At 57.3% G+C, this 18587-nt stretch overlaps 1 protein-coding gene across 2 annotated transcripts in view; it reads left to right on the forward strand.

The window, feature by feature from the left end:
- LMNA (lamin A/C) overlaps nucleotides 1-18587 on the forward strand; it is a 108654-nt gene that overhangs the window by 44218 nt on the left and 45849 nt on the right. The window contains exons 1-2 of one of the 2 annotated variants that reach the window (XM_067569399.1): nucleotides 2244-2323; nucleotides 7180-7542. In XM_067569399.1, coding sequence (XP_067425500.1) covers nucleotides 7193-7542 — 350 coding nt within the window. In that variant the 5' untranslated portion in view covers nucleotides 2244-2323; nucleotides 7180-7192. Of the gene's footprint in view, nucleotides 1-2243; nucleotides 2324-7179; nucleotides 7543-18587 lie in introns of those variants that run through there. The other variant, XM_067569397.1, reaches the window with a different exon arrangement.

An 18587-nucleotide genomic window follows, 5' to 3' on the forward strand; every position in this document is an offset into this window, starting at 1 on the left:
GCCTTTTTTGTTCTGTGCTGCGGCAGCGCATAGCCCCGTGGGGTCCTGGTCCGTGACTGGAGCGCCGACCTAGGCAGTACAATACCAATGTTCTCCAGCTTTTCTCCACAGCTACGAAGGCTAGAAACTCACTTAAAAAAAGTGATTAAGAGTCTCACCTAATCACAGGCCTCCGGGGTTGGGGGCAGTCAAACACTAGCTGGCATTAATGGGTCCATGGCTACTTGGCTTGCAAGAGCTTCTTCCCCCCCCCCCCCCCCCCCCCGCCCAATGCAGCATGCATTCAGACGTGCAGGTGTGCGCCAGCTGTAAACATCTGCCACCAGGAATAACACACTCCCACCCTCCAGCTTCGCTCCGAGGAGCTTGGCACCGCTGGGGAATGGCTGAGCATACAGGCAGGCTGCTTGCAGTCCTCCCAACCCATGGCCCCCAAAAGCACCCTCTGCCGGGCTCGCCACCTAGGCTGGTCGCCTCCAGACATGCATCCCCTGGCAGCTTGCAGCTGAGGACAAGTTGCACAAGGGGCCCGTGCCCTGGGGTCAGCGGAAGAGCCTGGGATCCATTCCCACTGCAAACAGACTGTCCCAGGCTGGCACCCTTGAAGCCCAGGGGGTGAAGCAGCCAGATTCCCTCGGGGTTAACCTCGCATGGCAGGGGTTACCGCAGACAGGGCTCACCACACTGAAGGCAGGTCTGCAGTGCAGTCACGGGTTGTGAGGGGGGCTCGAGGAGACGTACCTGAGCTAGCTTGGATCTGGCTGGCTCGGGGACTGATAGCTGCGAAGCCACAGCCGCACGGGCTGTCCAAGCCCACCTGGAACCCTGGGGTGTCCCTCGCCGGCCCAGGCTAGCCCACAGCTGGAGCCTGAGCTGGTGTAGCGAGGTGAAAACTAGCTCAGGTACCTCTCCATGTGCTGCAGTCACTTCCCCATTAGAGTGTAAACACAGAGCGAGGTGTTGGCCTCCTGGGTAGGGGGAGGCGGCTGCTCTGATCCACAAAAGGTGCCTCTGCCTGGTGCTGGGAGGGCAGGACTGGTCACGGAGCCCAGGCAAGTTCCCATGACAGCTTCCATGTGCTAGGTGTCAGCTTCCTGGGACTAAGAGATAGAGACAGCCCCTCTGGCCCGAGGGCGGTGGAGGGAGCCTGCCTTCCAAGCAGAGGCTAACCTGCACCCAAGAGGCCCTGGGTAGCTAAGGGGCAGTGGGGAGGCCGTGGAGATCAGGCTGAGGATCCCCAAACTCATCTCACTGGTGGACTTAGGACCAGGCCTGCTCCACTACACTTTAGAGTTTGTCTACAGTACTGCTTGCTCCGGGAGCAAGCCGACGGCCTCATGCTACCGCCCTAAACATAGCTGCGGGCGTGGACACTGCAGCATCGCAGGTGGCTTGGGCTGGCCACTGAGCTCAAGCCCACCCTAGCCACTGGCTCCGAGCTCGGGTGGCTAGTCCGAGCCCCGCCGCCGGAGAACAACCAGTCTCAACTCTGCCCGGCTGCTACCAGCTGCCCTGAACCTACGGCCCCTTCAGTCACTGTGAGAATCCCAGAGGGCAGCTTTTATAGCCTGCCCTGCGTGCCCACCGTGCCACCCTCCGGGAGGGATTGTCCCTCCTGCCCAGGGATCGTTAATCAGCAGCCTCCGGACTGCAGAGGGTCCCCACAGAGGGAGGGCCAGAGGCCAGCGGCAGAACAGCCAACCCCAGCTGGCAGAGCCCCCCCAAATCCTGAGATTGGCTTGACATCCAGGAGCTTTCTCTTCTCTCTCTCTCTCTCATGTCTGTTGATGCTAGATTTGCAGGGAGAGACATCTCCTGGGTGTCAGGTCAGTCTCACAGTTATCGATCTCTCGCTGTACTGGGGGGGGGGTCTTCGATGGGCACCGGGTTTGGGGGGGCTGCTGCATGCTTCCCGCTTTGTTTCTGCACCCCCCCACGAGAGCTGGGAGGCGGGACTGCAAAAAAAACCACAACGGCCTCGGTCTGCGCGAGAGGATGACGGGTCCCGCCGGCAGCAGCCCGGGGCAACGCACCACAAAAACAAACACACACACACAAAGGGGGCGGGGCGAGCCCAGGCGGAGTGACAGCCCCACCGACCAATGAGGCACCAGAAAGACTCACGGGCCCCCTCCGCCCGCCGGCTGGCACGCGCACACGCACTCACACGCTCGTGCACGGCGGGGCCGGTGCAGTTTAACCCCTTCCAGGCCGCATCTCAGCTGCTGCAGATCAAGGGAAGGGTGTGTGTGTGTGGTTGGCTGGCGCGGTGGTTTAAGGAGGCAGGTCGTGGGGGCTGCTCCCTGGGGCAGCGCTGGGGGGGGTAAGTAATGCTGGGGGGGCCGGTTCGCTGCCTCTGCAGGGAGCTGGGGTGCAACAGAGGGAAACTGCGATCAAGGGGTCACTTCTCCCCCCCCCCCCCCGCTGCAGAGCAGCCCTGCCCCACTGCAAGCCCCCACTTGGGGAGGGGGAAAGGGCAGCTCCTTTCCCCTGTCCGTCTGCTGGGAGTGTGATCCCGTGCGGGGTGGGGGGGACACCAGGCGAACCCCTCCCTCCCAGAGCCCCCCCGTCTCGCTGGACAGAGCCCCCTTCTCCACCTCCCCCCCGGCCTTCACTCCTCCGCCAGCTGCGCCGCGTCATCACCATCTGCGTCGCGGTAGCACCTAGGAGCCCCAGGTGTGGGCCAGCACCCCATGGTGCTAGGTGCTGTACAGAGCAAAGAGATGGTTCCTGCCCTTGATCTCCTCGGGCATTCGGATTCCCCAGGTCCTGGGCCATAACTCTCTAGATAGATACCATCTGAACCCCTTTCCTTGACAACTTTTAGCACTGAGCCCCCTCCACCCCCTGCCCTTCCTGCAGCAAGCCGTAACCCCTGCTGATCCCACCTGTGCAACACGGATTCCCCTTTGCCACTCACCCCCGCACCGTGGTTTCCAGCAGAGGGCGGGGCCCCTCCAAACTTTCCAGATGCCTGAATCTGAGAGGGGCTTTGTTCCAGGCAGGGGGGATGTAGGGGAAGTTGCTCCCTGGCTTTTTAAGGGGGGGTCCCGGGGTGCCAGTGGGTGGCAGGGGAGATGCCTGTTCCAATGCTGAATCAGAGCCGCCGTCTTTCCTCTTATCTGGGCTCATCCTTGGCCTTGCATTCCTGGGCTGGAAAGAGCCTGGAGCTGCCCCCCCCCAACACCATCCGGGCTAGGCAGAGACCAGCTGGCTAACTCCAGTGCATCTCCCCTGCCCTTGCTCTCCTGCCAGATCCCTGGGCCAGGTGTGCACACACAGACTGTCACACAGAGCTCTCAAGAGACCAAATCCTACCAAAACAAACCCTTCTGTGGCATGCCCCCTTCTCCTGGGGAGAGGAGGAGAGAGAATGATGGATTGCTTAATGCATGCCTGGAAGGGGGTGCCCGGTGAAAGAACCTGGGTCGAATCTCCCTGCCCCCAGAGGTCATCCCTGGGAGAATCCCTCCGGGTGCTGGTGTTTGTTGGGGCAATGCAGGAGGGCTGCAGTTAAACTTGCCGTTTCCCATGTGGGAGCCTTCCCTATGGGTTAGAGCAGGAACCTGGGTGTCAAGTGGTGCCGGGTTCTAATCCTGGCTCCAGAAGGGGGTGTGGTCTAGCAGTGAGAGCCAGGCACTGCGTACTATTCCCAGCTCTGCCACTGATTCGTTGTGTGACCTAAAGCAAGTTACGGCTCCTCCCTGTGCCTCGGTTTCCTCCCTCAGATAACCCTTGCAAGGTGCTGTGAGAGCTAGCAGAGAGGAATGATAGGCCAGTGGTTAGGGGCTTCCCTGGGACTCAGAAAACTGCAGTTCAACTCCCTGCTGTGTCCCAGACTGTGCTGTGTGATCTTGGATGAGTCATTTAGCCTCTCTGTGCCTCGGTTTCCCCATTTGTACAATGGGACTATTAGCACTGCCCGGCCGCACAGAGGGTGTGAGGATAAATACCTAGAAGATGGGGAGGCGCTGACGGTGATGGGGACCAGATATTGTAATGTATTACTTGTATTGCGATGGCACATGGGAGCTCCGCTCACAGACCAGGCCGTCCGTGGTGCTAGGGTCTGTCCAGACAGCCCAGAAAGAGAAGGACCTTGTCTAGGGACCTGGCCAGACCTAGGGTTTAAAAAGTGCTACAGAAGGACATAGCATTATGACTCTCTGGTGCTGATGAGTGAAGACGTCTCATAAGCTGGGCGGCTGGCTGGGGCCAGGAGGCTCAACGAAGAAGTAAATTGGGGCCTGCTTCCTGGACTAGGAAAGCTTGGGAGGCACCAGCTCTGTAGGGCCCTGGCTTTGTAGGTGTCACTCCAGAATGAATTCAGCTAACATGCTCCCCCCGCAGCAGGCTGGGCCTGGGATCAGGGCAGTCCCGAGATGCCTGCAGGTGCAGGGTGAAGGAAGCGGTCAGTTGCCACCCTCTCTAGAGGAAGAAGCTGGCTGGGTAATTGCTTCCTGCTCTAATCCCGCTGCCAGGTTGGAGGGGAAGAGGAAAGTGGAGATCCCCTGCCTTGTCCCTAGAGATGAGCCCCCCTCCACGCACACAGAGCTGCTTGCCCTGTCACTGCGTTGGGCTGTCTTTGGCCTGCATGCCCAGCTGGGTTTCAATAGCCCTGAGCCCACGCTGCTGACATGTCTGCCCTCCGCTGAGCCTGACAGATGGAAAGTCACCTAGCAAGCTCAGCCTGCTCGAAGCGGCTCGGGCTGCAGTCTGCCGGGCAGCAGGGGGAGGGGAGGGGAGGGCAGGCTCCTCTGTGCAATTAATGGGTCTGGCTTTTGAAGGGGGGGCAGGGGAGCTGGAGCTGGAGAATTGGGACGGGATATGCTTCTTCCCTGGGACGGTGAGCAGGGGCAGAGCCCCCCCGTGATGCTGATGTGGCGAGGAGCCTTGTGGCTGGCCTGGGCTAATGAGGCTTGGCATTGAATGGCTACGGTGCTTTGGCTTCTGCAGGTCTCTCAGCATGTTAGCGGTGGCCGAGTGCTGTTGCAGATGGGGAAACTGAGGCATAGAGGTGGGTGAACTGTCAGAAGGAGGGGGAGAAAGAACCCAGGAGTCCTTGTTCCCAGCCCCCATGCGCCAGCTGTGGACTGCCTTCTCTTCTCAGAGCTGGGAGTAGAACCCAGGAGAGGAAAGGGTCCTCCCGGAGACCTGGAGTGCAGTCACTGCGGCCACAGGCAGCCCCGTCAGGGCAGCCCATGTAGAAACTGATCAAGCTTCCGTCTTCCAAGTCGTCAGGTTGTTTTCTCCCCCTCCCCCTGACCTCCCCTCGCTCCTACTGGGGGGCTGGTCCTGGACCTGCCTCCTCTGCTGGACCTGCTTTTGATTCCCCGTCAAAATTTACTCCTGGCCAGTTTCTCCCCACCGGTTCTGGTGCCAACATTGTCCTTAAGCTTCAGTAGCTCTTCTCCCTCCCTGGTGTCTCCCCTCTGCCCCCCGATGTATTTACAAGCAGCAATCACATCCTCTCTCAGCCTGCACTTTGCCAGGCTAAACAAGCCAAGCTCTTGTAATGTCCTCCTGTAAAACTGGGTCTCCATTCCCTGGAGCATCCTAGTAGCACTTTTCTGCACCTGCTCCAGTTTGAATTCGCTCCTGAATCCCTCCTGTTCTTCTCACTAGACCCTGCTCCTCACGTAGAGCTGAGCGTCCTGCCAGCCGCCTGTTCGAACTAGGACTGTGTCTACGCTTCACATGCTGCAGCGGCAGAGCTGTGGCACTTAAGACGCTACCTGTGCCGATGGGAGGGCTTCTCCTGTCAGCGTAGGTTATCCACCTCCCTGAGAGGCGGTAGCGAGGTCAACGGAGAATTCTCCCCTCGACCTCGCGCTGTTTTATGCCGGGGTTAGGGAGGCTTAACTGCGTCACTCAGGAGTGTGAGTGATGTGGTTATACTGACTTAATTTCCTAGTGTAGACACTGGCCTAATAGACCACATTCCCCTCCTCGAGCTTGGAAGGGAACTCCTGACTCCCTGAAGCCCTCCCTGCTGTAACCACTGGACGCCGCTGCCAGGGCTGGGCGGGAGAACCCAGGAGTCTTGACTCCCACTGGACCAGTTGCCTCACTTAAGGGGGTTACTGCGTGTGCTGAGTGGATGCCTCACCCCAGCACCCCCAAAGTCCCTCGATGCCGAGATCTGGCCTGGCTCAGATCTGGTTTGGGATGGGGGAGGCGTCTCTAAGAGTTTGTCTACACATGGGGAAGTTATTGCAGAATAATCCAGGATGTGAATTTAAAGCGCAATAGCTGTTCTGGAACAGCTCCCCAGGGGGACAGTCTTATTCCAGCGTGAGGGTGCCTTCTTCTGGTGTAGCTTCATGAGAAGAAGGCTGCTGCTTATTCCCAATGAGCGTGCCCACATGGGTTTAATGCAGTGTAAATTCACACCTTCTGTTAATCTGGATAAACTTTCCTGAGCCTCCCCCTGTTGGCAAGGCCTTAATCTGGAATAAGAGTGTCCACGTGGGGGGCTATTCTGATCAACTACCTGGCATAGATAAGCGCTGACTCCCTGTGTGAGCACTCTTATTCTGGAAGCAGTGTGGCCTAGTGGATAGAGCATTGCATTGGGACTCAGGAGACCTGGCTTTGCCACTGCCCTGCTGGGTGACCCTGAGCGAGTCCTTTCCCTGCCCTCTGCCTCAGTTTCCCCACCTGTGCAATGGGGATAACGATACTGACCTCCCTTGTAAAGTGCTTTGAGACCTGCTGATGAAGAGCGCCCCAGAGAGCTTGGGATTGTTGTTTATTATTATCCTGGAACCAGAGTGGCACTTCGCAGTTCGGTTTAAACCCCTTCCAGAGCAGCAGGAACTGAACTGCAAAAGCCGCTCAAAGGCCAGAATACCCACAGGGGAATAGGCCACTCTCATTGTGGCTGTTTAAATTCCCACCGGAGCTCATCTTGCTGTAATTTTGCCATGTAGACAAGCCCTTATTTTAAACATAGCCTGTTCTTCCAGGAGCCTTGGCTCCTTTAAATAATCAAAGCAGGGGGCCGGCCTTCTTTGGCATAGCCCCTCCCACTCTCCATCCCAATTCCCAAGGATATTTGAGCCGCGATCGGTCTGTGCTAGTGACTCAGACTGTCACTGCCAGCGAGACGGACGCAGACGTGGGGAAGGCAGCTCCGGAGATCTGAGCCACTGACCCGTGCTTCTGTCTCTCTCCCAGGCTGTGAACCGCGATGGAAACCCCGGCTCAGAAGCGGACCACCCGGAGTGGGGCGGGTGGCACCCCGCTCTCTCCAACCCGCATCACCCGCCTGCAGGAGAAGGAGGATCTGCAGGAGCTCAACGACCGGCTGGCCGTCTACATCGACCGGGTGCGCTCGCTGGAGTCGGAGAACGCCGGCCTCCGGCTGCGCATCACCGAGTCCGAGGAAGTGGTGAGCCGCGAGGTGTCGGGCATCAAATCGGCTTACGAAGCGGAGCTGGCGGATGCCCGCAAGACCTTGGATTCCGTGGCCAAGGAGAGGGCACGGCTGCAGCTGGAGCTGAGCAAAGTGCGGGAGGAGTTCAAGGAGCTGAAGGCACGGTAGGCACCGGGGCAATGCCACAGCGCTGCAGTCATGCTAAGCACTGGGGCAGCTGGTAGGGGAAGAATTCCCTCCCACCCCCACCCTTTCAAGGATGGGGCAGTCCCTCAACGCTGGAGTGGGAGCAGTCAGGGCTGGCAGCCTTGGGAAAGAAGCCACAAATATCCCGAGGCCGTGGGCCAAACGAATAGCATGTTGTAATGTGTTTGGCAAATGGTGAGAGATGTGGGGGGGGGGGAACCCAATCCAGAGTAGGACGACGGGAAAAATCTCTACCCTGGCTGGGATGTTACCGAGGCAGCGGGTGTAGTGATGGGGGGAGACGATTCTTGGCTTCCCCCACCTCCTCGCAATAAAGTGCTGCGTGGTCGGTGCGTAGATTGGGCCCTGGGTGTTCACGAGCCGGCGCCGTCCTTGGAGCGGGCTTGTCTCGGCAGCTGTCAGCGGGTGCGGAGAGATCCCGGCTGAAAGTGCCTTTCATGACATGACGTAAAATTAGCAAGGGATCTGATCCGAACGCCCGGGCTTCAGAGGAGGGGAGCGGGTTTGGTATCCTAACCTGAATCTAAACTCTGCGTCTGGTCTCCGTTTCTCTGATCGGCTGGCCCCAGGGCCCCAGATCCAGATACCCCTGAGTTTGCATCTTGGGACCTTTCTCTAATTTAGATTCTCTCTCTCAGGCTGCCGAATAAGCCAGGTGGCAGCCCAGCGTACCTGGCCCGGGCTCTCCTGCCTGCAGATCTTGCTCACCCGTCAGACTCCCCCACCTCCGCCTTTGCCAGTCATTTAAAACCTGGTTTGTGTGAGCAGAGGTGTCCCCATTGCTGATGGCCAAGGGGTCTCCTGTGCAATGTGCATGAGAGGCCAGGCAGGCTGGTCTTTGGGAACGGGCTGGCGCCGAGCTCCCCGGCTCTGCTGAGCCTCTTTCTATTCTGCCGTGTCTCTTTCAAAACTAGGCTGAGCCTGCTCAGAGAAATGCAAGTCCCAGGCTTGGATTTGGGGCTAATTCTTGGTGTGTCAAAGCCCCCTTCTCATTGCCACGCTCTGGGCGTGATGGGGTCCCTGACTGTGTCTGTCTTGTGGCTTCAAATTCTGTCCTTCCCCTCTCTAGATTGTATTTTACTTTCCCCGGCTGCTGCCAAATTTGCTTAACCCTCCCCTTTCCCCACACACGCACCTCCCTGCTGTGCTAGCGTTGGCACTGGGGAGGCTGGGTCGCACGTGGTGGCATTCTGCCCATTCTGATTCCCTCCCACGCTTTGGACCATGGCACCCAACCAGCAAGGGTACCCTGGGGACTTGGGTTTTCTCCGGTTCGGTGGCTCCTCGGCCCATATGGCGGAAGCGCTACACATCCCCCAGCGGGTGGTGGCGAAGCTCAGAGGGACCCCGAGGACATCGGGGGTGGTTCCTATATCTGGAAAGCTTCAGAGGTTTGCAGCCTCGCTCAGTGGTCCTGCTCCAATAGCGGTGGACTCCCATTGACTTCAGTGGCGTTTGGATCAGGGCACAACCGTTTAGGGACTTCAGCTCTGGCTGCTTGTGTCTCTGCCGAGACCCTCTGCACGAGGCAGTTCCTGCTGAGCAGCAGGGGACACTCCCACAGGGCTCAGTCTGCTGCCTCCGTCACGCTCCTGTCCGCAATCGGTTCCAGGGAGCATGAGCAGGATTCGAACCCAGGTTTGTGCGACGGCAAACGGAGCCCGTCTCTCATTCCGGCGTTAGATCTGCAGCATGTTACCTCCCTGGCATTGCTATAAAGGAGTTTGTTTTCTAAAGGGCCCCTGAAAGGGCCAATCTGTCATAAATAATCCCCACCCAGAAAAAAAGAGAACCTTTTACACGTGTCTATAAAAGCTGCCCAGGATTTTATATTTAGCTTCCTGTGTCTCTCCCCAGCCATGAATGTCTCCGTGGTCATTTCTGCACTAGAAGTTTTGCTAGTTCTGCATTAGATCCCAGGGACTCATTGCTATTTGGAGATAGATTTTGAAAACAGCTTTCATTGTGCTGAATGTCCCTGTCTGTTTCCCCCGGCCGTGGGCATGCTGTGATGGGGGAGGATTTTGCAGGGTATGGGGAAGAAAAGATTTTGCTCCTACAACCAGAGCCATGTTGTCTACAGGCTTTTGCAGCCTTCAGCAAACTTTAAAACAATCTCCTTGATCTTTTTCTTAAGACATCCATTACAGTAATGACCAGCCTGCAGCCAGCTCCTGCTGCTGTGTGGCTGTTACACAGCGGCCCTGCTCCACTCCAGAGGTGGCTGCATTGCAGCAGTCCCTGTATATAATTTACGATCTGTTGAATGCTGGAATGGAATGTGGGTTCTCGAAAACTGTATATTGCTGCCTTCATTCTCTGACACAAACAAACCCTCTTGGAAACAGCTCCCTTCCCCAAGGGGATTCCCAAATGCCCACTCTCCTGTTCTGAATCTAGTTACTAAAAGCTACTCTGTGTGACTCAGGCCATTTATCTTGAAAGCTCTGCCCCTACCTTGCTTTGTGCTTGCAGAACAGGCGGTGACAGTGGTTACCAAGAGAGACCGAAGTATTGTGATGTCTCAAACAGAGTCCCGTGACTCAGCAGCGAGAGTGAAGAACTGAGTTTATTTCCCTGGCTCTCAATATTGAATTATTCATTCACTTCTCAGAGTTACTTTACCGGTTACTGAGAATATGAGTTCCGGGAAAAGCCTGAAAGTGAGTGCAGGGGTGTGTGTGGATGGGTTGCGTTGGGCTTCGGGAAACTTTACTGATCTAAAAAGTGCTTCTTAGAGGATTTCCCCCTTGTAATAAGCAGGGTTTATTGCATTCTGCTCTGATTGCTTGCTCAGGGCTGTGAAGTTATTCAGCGTCAGGCACAAGTTAAATTAATCAAAACATCACTCCGCATTGGGGAGGCTTTCCATAGAAACAGCATTTTGTGCCTGTATAGCCTGCCTCGTCTGAGGTTCCCAAAGCAATTTTGTTATGCCCCCTGCGAGGTGTAAGTAGCTACTAGATTCACGTTCCACAAGGGGGGAAACTGAGGCATGGTGCTGAAGTGACTGGTTCGAGGGCCTTCACTGAGCGAGGAATGGAGCCCAGGAGTCCTGGCTCTCATCACCTGCTCTAACCACAGAGAATATACAGCGTCTCCTTTTCTTGGTTGGAAAGAGCTCGGCTCTGTTCCATGCTAAAAGCTGGCTGCGTCGGCCGTTGAGTCTGAGCAGCTTTTCACGCCTGTTTCCAGGATAAAGATGTTTGGATCCAGGTCCGGTGTTCAGGGAGACCTCCCTGAATTGACATTAATTGCTCTACCAGGTGCTGACGGCTTGGAGAATAGCTGCCCTGTGTGGCCTAGCCCCAAAGAGTTGATGGTATCCCTGGTGCCAGCTGGGAAGGGAATTTGATAGGACAGCGTTTATTGGCTAAAGCTCCGGATTGGGTAGTCAGGTCCTGGTCCCAGCCAGCTGGGCACTGGGACCTATGGAGCAAGTCCCGGCCCCTCTCTGTTGGTCAGTTTCCCCCTCTATAAAGGAATGGGGGGATAACAACACTCACCCGGATCCCAGAGGGGCTGTGAGGCTGGACTTGTTGGGCAGAGCAAAGGAGTCAGGCCCCTCGTGGAGTCACTTTTCCCATTGCTAAAGGGATGCCACACACTGCCAGCTCAGAACAGGTTCTGCGCTTGCTTTGAGCTGGGGTAAGTGACCGCACAAGGGGTCGGGCATGGAGAACAGGGCCCACTGTCTATTAAATGCGCCGATGGACGTGCTGTAGGAGCACGACTAGCCCAGCCCACGCACACGCTCATCTAGAGCCTAGGCGGAAACGTGTGCTCGGTATCTTCCCCCAGCAGGCTCCCGGCCCGACCTCCTGCAATAGCGTTATCTGGGCTGAGCAGCCGCTGTGCTGTTCGAAGGGCTAGCATTCATGGATGCGATGGACTCTGCAGCCTGGGAGAGATGACGGGAGGGGGCAAACCAAGTGTCTAAAGGCGGGTGGGAGTCAGCGCCCGATGTCTCTCGCTGCTGGGCTCTGCTTTGGGTGCTTCTGGCCCCAGCGTCTCATTCCCGGTGCCGGCCGAGCCTCTAGAGTGGCTGGATCCACCCGGCAGGGTGTGTGAGGAGAAAGGAAGCGATGGTGCTACTTGTAGCACTTGGCTGGGTGTCAGTAAACGCCGGGTTGGTGCTGATCTGAGGCCGAGGGCGTTGGCTTGCTCAGCGGAGATGCCCTCCTGCTGCCGTAGGTACAGCCCCGCTTCCCGCCAGTGCTGGAGTCCCTAGTTCTTGCTGGTGAAATTAACACTGGCGTAAGGTGCCGCGTGGAGCCAGGCCAGCGGCTGCGTGCTAAATGAGTGCTGCTCTCTCGCTCCTTTCCTCAGGGATCTTGGATGTGTCTTGGCGACTGTTAGCTGAGCCTCCCAACGACTTTGTGCAGTAGGAGATGCATTACTGAACCCATTTCAGCAGTGAGGAAACTGAGGCAGAAAGGGGCTCAGTGACGGGCCCAAACTCTCACAGCGTGTCTGGAACAGGACCCATAAGTTCTGACTCCCCCATCTGCCTCATGCCCCTTGATCTCATTGTTAGATCACATTCCCCTCCCAGAGGCAAGGGAACTGGACCCAGCAGTCCCCAAAATCCTCTGTTCTAATCGGGCGGCAACATTCTCCTTAAAGCTTTCCTGTCCCTTGTTGACTGACTTAGACCAGGGCAGGTTGTCCGAGTATCAGACCAGGTCTACACTAGAAAGTGAAGTCAACCCAGCCACGTCGATAAGGGGTCTGAAAAAGCCATGAACTAATCTTATCCCCCATGTAGACGCTGCTAGGTCAACGGACGAATTCTAGCGACCCCGTCTCGGGGAGGTGAATTCACCACAGTGACAGGAGAACCCCTCCCGTCGCTGGAGTCAGCGTCTATGCTGAAGCACCACAGCTGTGCCACCGTAGCCGGTTAAGTCCCCCAGCCCTGCCCGTACAGGCACGAGGGAGTGGTGTCTCCCTTGGCCTGCTTTGCCTGGGGACGCGTTCCAGTGTCAGCGGATTCCTAGGCCAAACCCTGCGCCCTGCCGTAGGGGCCCCGGCTTATTGCCGGGCTTCCAGTCACATCTGGCCCTAACTTCACACCCCCCCTCCCCGGGACAGGGAGTGGCGCATGGAAGGGAGATCTCATTGCTGGGTCGGCCTCTCCCAGCGCGAATGATCGTGGGAGATGGCCCCAGGCTGCTTCCGTGCAGGGCCGGCTGTGAGACCCGATCCCCGGTCGGGACGCTGGAGCCCCTAAGGCTGCTGTTGCTCCAGCAGGCGCCCGTTGTGTGACTGCTTTAGCGAGCAGGGCAGGGCTGGCGGCGTGGAGGTGAAAGGTGATGAAGCAATCGACCGCGGTGCAGCGCCGGCTGGGTGATGATTAACTCGCCCGCTTCGGGCTCAGAGCTCGGAGGACAGCAGGCGTGCGTCTCCGGGCAGCTTTGCCGTTGCTTAGCCCTTCCCACTGACCTGGCAGCACCCAGGTAGCTCTGCCTGCGGTGGCCCTCGTACGGACTGGGCAGGGGCGAGCCCTCCACGCGGCGGGGGCTGCCCCGGTGCTAGAGGAATGGTGGGAGGTTGAGAGAGCCATTGATAACAGCCTATAGATTATGGCCCGGCACAGGGTGGGTGGACACACGCTTGGCCTGCATCATTCAGGGCACAAGACACCAGCCGGAGCCCTGTTCTGTGCTGGTCTCCGGCAGGAGCTGGCGGCCGGGCAGTTGCTCTCACAGCCTCCTGTGCTGTGCAAAGAGCTGGCTCTGGGGAGGAGCGAGCCACACGTGTCCCGAACAGCCAGGCTGGCCTGTCTGCCCCAGCAGCCAGCGGCTTTCTAACGGGCTAGCCCCACTCCATGGCGTTCCCTGGCGGGCTGGGACTGGGTGGCGGAGCGGTAACCCGTGGGGTGGTTTGGATTTAGAGGGTGAGATCATGGCGGGCACAAGGGCGTGGCAATGCCGGGGGCTGACTCACATCTGCAGGCGGCAGTCAACGCCCTTCCCTTCAGAGAGAGAGCCAGGCCCCTCCTCCCGCGCACAGCCAGGCTGGAGGGATTGCAGCTCAAACCAAGCCCCCCCTCCCCTCCAGGGTCAGATCTGAGCCCCCTTCACGCCACCCGCTGTTTTGCTGCGCCATGGTCCCTGCCCTCGCGGCGGTGATTTGTTCCCCCTGCACCGCTTCGTTGGCTCGTCTGCACCCGCTTAGGACAGCTATGTCTGCACGGGGGCATCCCGGGAAAACCTGGGTCACTCGCCTGGCCTGGCCTTAGCTGCTGGAGCAGAGGATTGTGGGTGTCTGGCTTTTCCGATGAAGCAATGTGCCGTGGCGTGTCCTCCCGCCCGGAGCAGCATGGGTTGGGGTGGGAGCAGGCAGTCGCCCAGATGTGGGAAGGGCGTGTGTGTGTGTGCGTGTGTGTGCATGCGTGTGCGTGCGTGTGTGTGTGGGGGGGGGCCCTTGCACTGGAAATCCTTAAAAGCAAGTCAAACCACCTCCTCCAGGAGGTGACCGATGGACAGCCGCTCAGGACTGCTCTCGGGGAGAATAGGTTTGCCAAGTCCTGCCGCAGCTGATCCTTTCCTCTCCATGGGTCCCTGCTTGGGCTGAAAGCTTCTTTTTAACAAGCGCCTCTCAGCCCAGCCTGCCTGCTCCTTCCTCGCCCCCTTTCGCAGCGTGGCGCAGCCGAGGCGTGTTAGCTCCTCCAGGTGCTGGGTGGTATCCAAAGTCTGCACGAGCCATTGCTCGGGGAAGAGGGAAACCTGCAGGAGCGATAGGAGGAAGATCAGCTCCTTGAAGCAGGCCGGGTCCCCGGCCCTGCCTTGGGTTTACATTGCAGAGGCAGCTCCTGCTGCTCCCAATCTCGTTCTCTTGTCCCGTCCCGTCCCCCGCCACATGGGAAGCTCAGTGGTCGGTTTCGGGTGTAGCTATGGTCCTGCCTTAATCGGATCCTGCTGCTGCCCTCCTGGGTCTAAAACCCTCGCAGCACCGCCATTCTGCTGGCAGCAGATCCCAGCTGGGTAGCCCAGAGCCTCCGTGGGGAGCTAGCCACTCGTGCCGTGCACCCGTAGTTGCTTTGGGTTGGGAAGTGATGGTCGGGTTGTCTCCAGGGCCCCCATGGGAACGGATCTGGACCCAAGGCTCTGCAGGGCTCCTTCCTCTGATGATTGTGGAGCTGCGTTGCCAGAGGGAAGGGTGATATCCCTGCTCTTGTTCCACATTTGGGGCGGAGCCGTGAGTCAGCCCTTTGTGGACCCCTTATCGCACTCCTGGAGAAATCTAGGGTCTTGCCCCACAGCAGAGGAACCTGGATTCTTCCTGGGCCTCCCACTGCTGCAGGGCCCGGGGAGGTGCACTGGGCTTTGGGCTCCCCAAAGCCTCAAGCCCTGAACTGTTCCTCCAGTCCATGCTTCACGTCTGGTCTAACAGTTAGCTACTTCCATTCCCGGCACTGCTGGTGGCGACGCGGTTTTGCTACAGGCCTGGCTGGAGAGGAGGAAAGATTAAAGGGGTTGGGTTTTTGTTTTTCTCCCGTTCCTTCTTCGAAACAGGAACCAGACCTTGCTCGTTATAAGATTGTTTGATGAGCGATTGCTTCCTGAATTGCAGCCCCTAACTTGATTAAACCGGGTAGGCTCAGTATTGACTTTCTCTCTTTCCCCAGCCAAATCCTCCTCCTGTTGGTTAATGAAGACAAGTCTCTCGGCCTTTTGAAAACCGTGTGGATGTGGATTAACCAAGCAGCCGTGCCCGGCTGCAGGCAGAGGGTGGTTAATTCACATCCAGCTCTGATTTTCCCATCCCCTCCCAAACCTAAGCCGCAGTCCTTTGTTAGTGGCGGGTGGGTCTTGGCCTGTTCTGGGGTTTAATGGGAGACTTTCAAAAGAGAAGCCAAGGGAAGGTGGGGGTGTGGAATATTTTCGTTGTGTCGGATTGCGCACACCTGGAGAAGGGGCAGTGACGAGGCAAGCTGCCCACATGCTTGTGTGCCTTGATCTTGTCTTACAAGGACCCCGTGTCTTCATGAGGGGGAAAAGGAATTCAGTCTCTGGTCCATCCAGTGCTTTGACTTCTCTGCCAACTTTGTGCCGGTGAACGGTTTGAGGTTTGTGTGTGCTGTGGACACCGTCCCTGCCTGCTGGGAACTCTACTGAGACCCACCAAACTCATTCCACACAGAGGGTCCCCAAACCTCCATCAGATGGAAATAGTATTTGATTCCTCCTAAACTCAGTTGGACTTCAGCAGGCAAAGTAGAGATGGCAGGCCCTGCAGCACATTGCTGATTCCCTGTGCCAGCCGGTCCTAGAACTTCCACTTCTTTTTGTATAAAGAGAATTAAGTGGCTGGGGATTGTTTGTTTTTTTTAAGCTGAGGGGTCTCTTGCTTTGTCTAAACAGCCGATCTCAGCCTTGATCCTGGATTCACTTCCTAGGTCTGGAAGGGGAGTGTGATCCAGGGAGTAAAGCAAGGAACTGGCAGTCAAGACTCACGGGTTCTGGTTCCAGCTCTGGGATGGGAGTGGGATCCAGTGGTTAGAGCAGGGGAACTTGGGAGTCAGGATTCCTGGGTTCTGTTCCCAGTTTGCTACTCACTTTCAGTCTGACCTTATGCAGGTCACTTGTCATTTGTCTGCTCTCAGCCTCACTTTCCTCATCTATAAAATCTCACATGGGGACATGAGGATTAAGGTTCCCAGAGTGCTTTGAGATCCTTGTGAATATACGTGGATGTGCTTGCTAAAAATCCCCACGCTGGAAGCAATCTACCCTCGTCCATTCATCCTGCGCGAAGCTGGCTTGGCTCCTTTCTGAAATGCTTCACCGTGATGATGTGGTTTTGCTGGAACGTTGTGCGTGGGGAGAAAATTCGATCTTTATGGAACATTCCTTTCCCCCCCTCACACCCGCTTTATAAAAAGCCTCCAGAGGAAAAACCGTTTTACTTAGGGGAAGATCTGCCCTTTTGGAATGAACAAAGAGCGGATTGTATGGTCAGGCCACACTTCAAAGGGCGGCTGTTCAGGAATCACAAGAGCGACCTGCTAAAAGAAAATTGTATTGGGCGGGGGGGGGAATGTCCCACGTTTATATCCGTGCTAATTTCATATCCACAGGGCCTGATTCTCATTCACACCCGAGCCCCTTTTCACACCTCTGGCAGCAGAAAGGCGCCTTAGAGAGTGTCAATGCGAATCGAGTCTGGTGTGTTCAGTTTACAAGTCCAAGATTATTTCCCCCGAACATTCAGTCATTGAAACTCCAGCCCGGGCTCTGCAAATGGGAGCGGCCAGGCTGGGTTAGACCGAAGGTCCGTCTAGCACAGAGCCCCGTCTCTGACTGGCCAGTGCCTACTACTTCCAGAGGAAGGTGCCAAAACCCCTGAGGTGATGGGATAACCCGCAGGTTAATTGCCAAGCGTGTTGTATGTATAAAGCCAGATCCAGCTTTTCATTCTTATGTCAACAGACCTTACTCGTCTTTACACGAGGGCTGTTTTAAACCCATCTGGCAGCGTAAAGAGGCCTTAGAGTAAATAAGAATTGGGTCCAGCCGTGTTCGGACCTAGGCGGGGCTTAGCTGGCGATGTGGGTGCTGTACAAAGAATAAAGACTCCAGCTTGTTCCCCTAGACAAATCGGACCCAAACTCAGAAAGGGAAAAGGGGTTTTAGGCCAGGAGGGAGGCTGTCTTTTCACATAGGGTACTTCCACTGTGAGCGCTTTGGCACGGGGCCTTCCTTGGTTCTGTTTGTACAGCGCTAACACTCTAAATCAGAGAGAATGGCCCAAAAGAGCTCACAGCGAGACAAGCCAAAGGGGGAAACTGAGGCACGGAAAGAAGTGACTTGCCCACGGTTGCCCAACAGGTCCCTGGCAGAGCTGGCAATAAAACCGAAGTCTCCCCGTCCAATGGCCCTGCCTGCTGGACACCGCCGCCTCGCTGATTCGAAGGGGTGCCCGCTGGGGTTCCTCCCCGTTCCAGCCGTGTGGCAGGGTGAGGGGGTGAGGAAGCCACGCTGCTTTCTCAGCGCTGGTCTCGCTCTGCAGAGTTACTCGCGTCCCCTTCTGCAGCGCGTGAACCGGTTGCTCGATCTTCCTGCTCATGCACGGCCGGGAGATCGCCATGTCCGTGAGACACCCGCCAGTACGACAGGCGCTTTGTAAGACTCGGCTCTATACATAGCCCCTGTCAGTCAGAGCCCGGCCTCGTCACTGATCAGGGAGGGGGGACCAATTGTCCACCTGTTCTCATGTTCTCTTCCTCCCCAGCAGGCGCTCAATAGCTTCAGTGTGAGGCTAACCAACTGGCCAGGCAGACAACTGCGAGGGGTGAGGGGGACTGAGCGTGGGGAGGTTTAAAGAGGATCTAGTGACAAAGGGGCCGATCTGTGTCAGTTTCACATCCAGGACTGTGGTGGAAAGCAGCAGCCTGTCTCTTCGCAAGGCCCGGCGGTTGAGCTTACCACGGAGACCCGAGAACAAGCCCTGTTACTCGTGCATTTGCCCTGGTGCAGCTGAGCGCACACGGAGCAGGGCAGCAGCGAATCGGGCCCTGCGGCATTGCCCCGCCGGCCCTCCCGACGCTCTGCGGCAGGCTCCAAGCACAGCTCCAGGCCGGCATGGTTTGCACTCAGGGACAGGCACAGATCCTGGCTGCACTGTAGGAAAACACCTTACTGGGGGTGGGGAGCCCTCACAGCATGGCTGTGCGCCCCTCTATGCAGCATCGTGCGGAATTAAACTGGATGAAACATGTGTTATTCACGTCCCCGAACTGCGCTGCAACCTTGGACTTGTCTGTGGCTAAAACATGCTTCTGCCCCGTGTAACGCTGCCAGAGCAGCTGTTCTAACCATGGTGCCGCGGACACCCGTGTTGTTACCAGCGCCCTCCAACATGGTGTGTTCTGCTGCATTGCGGGATCTTAATTGGTCGTAAGTTAAAAAATAACTTCCTGACCACACTGACTATGGAAATGGCAGAGCAACCGTTGGAGAGCACTTGTCAGTCACTGTCCTCGCAGGAAGGATGG

Source organism: Emydura macquarii, unplaced genomic scaffold, assembly GCF_026122565.2.
Source record: "Emydura macquarii macquarii isolate MOO-44397 ecotype Brisbane River unplaced genomic scaffold, CSIRO-AGI_Emac_v2 contig_2924, whole genome shotgun sequence".
NCBI classification, from domain to species: Eukaryota; Metazoa; Chordata; order Testudines; family Chelidae; genus Emydura; species Emydura macquarii.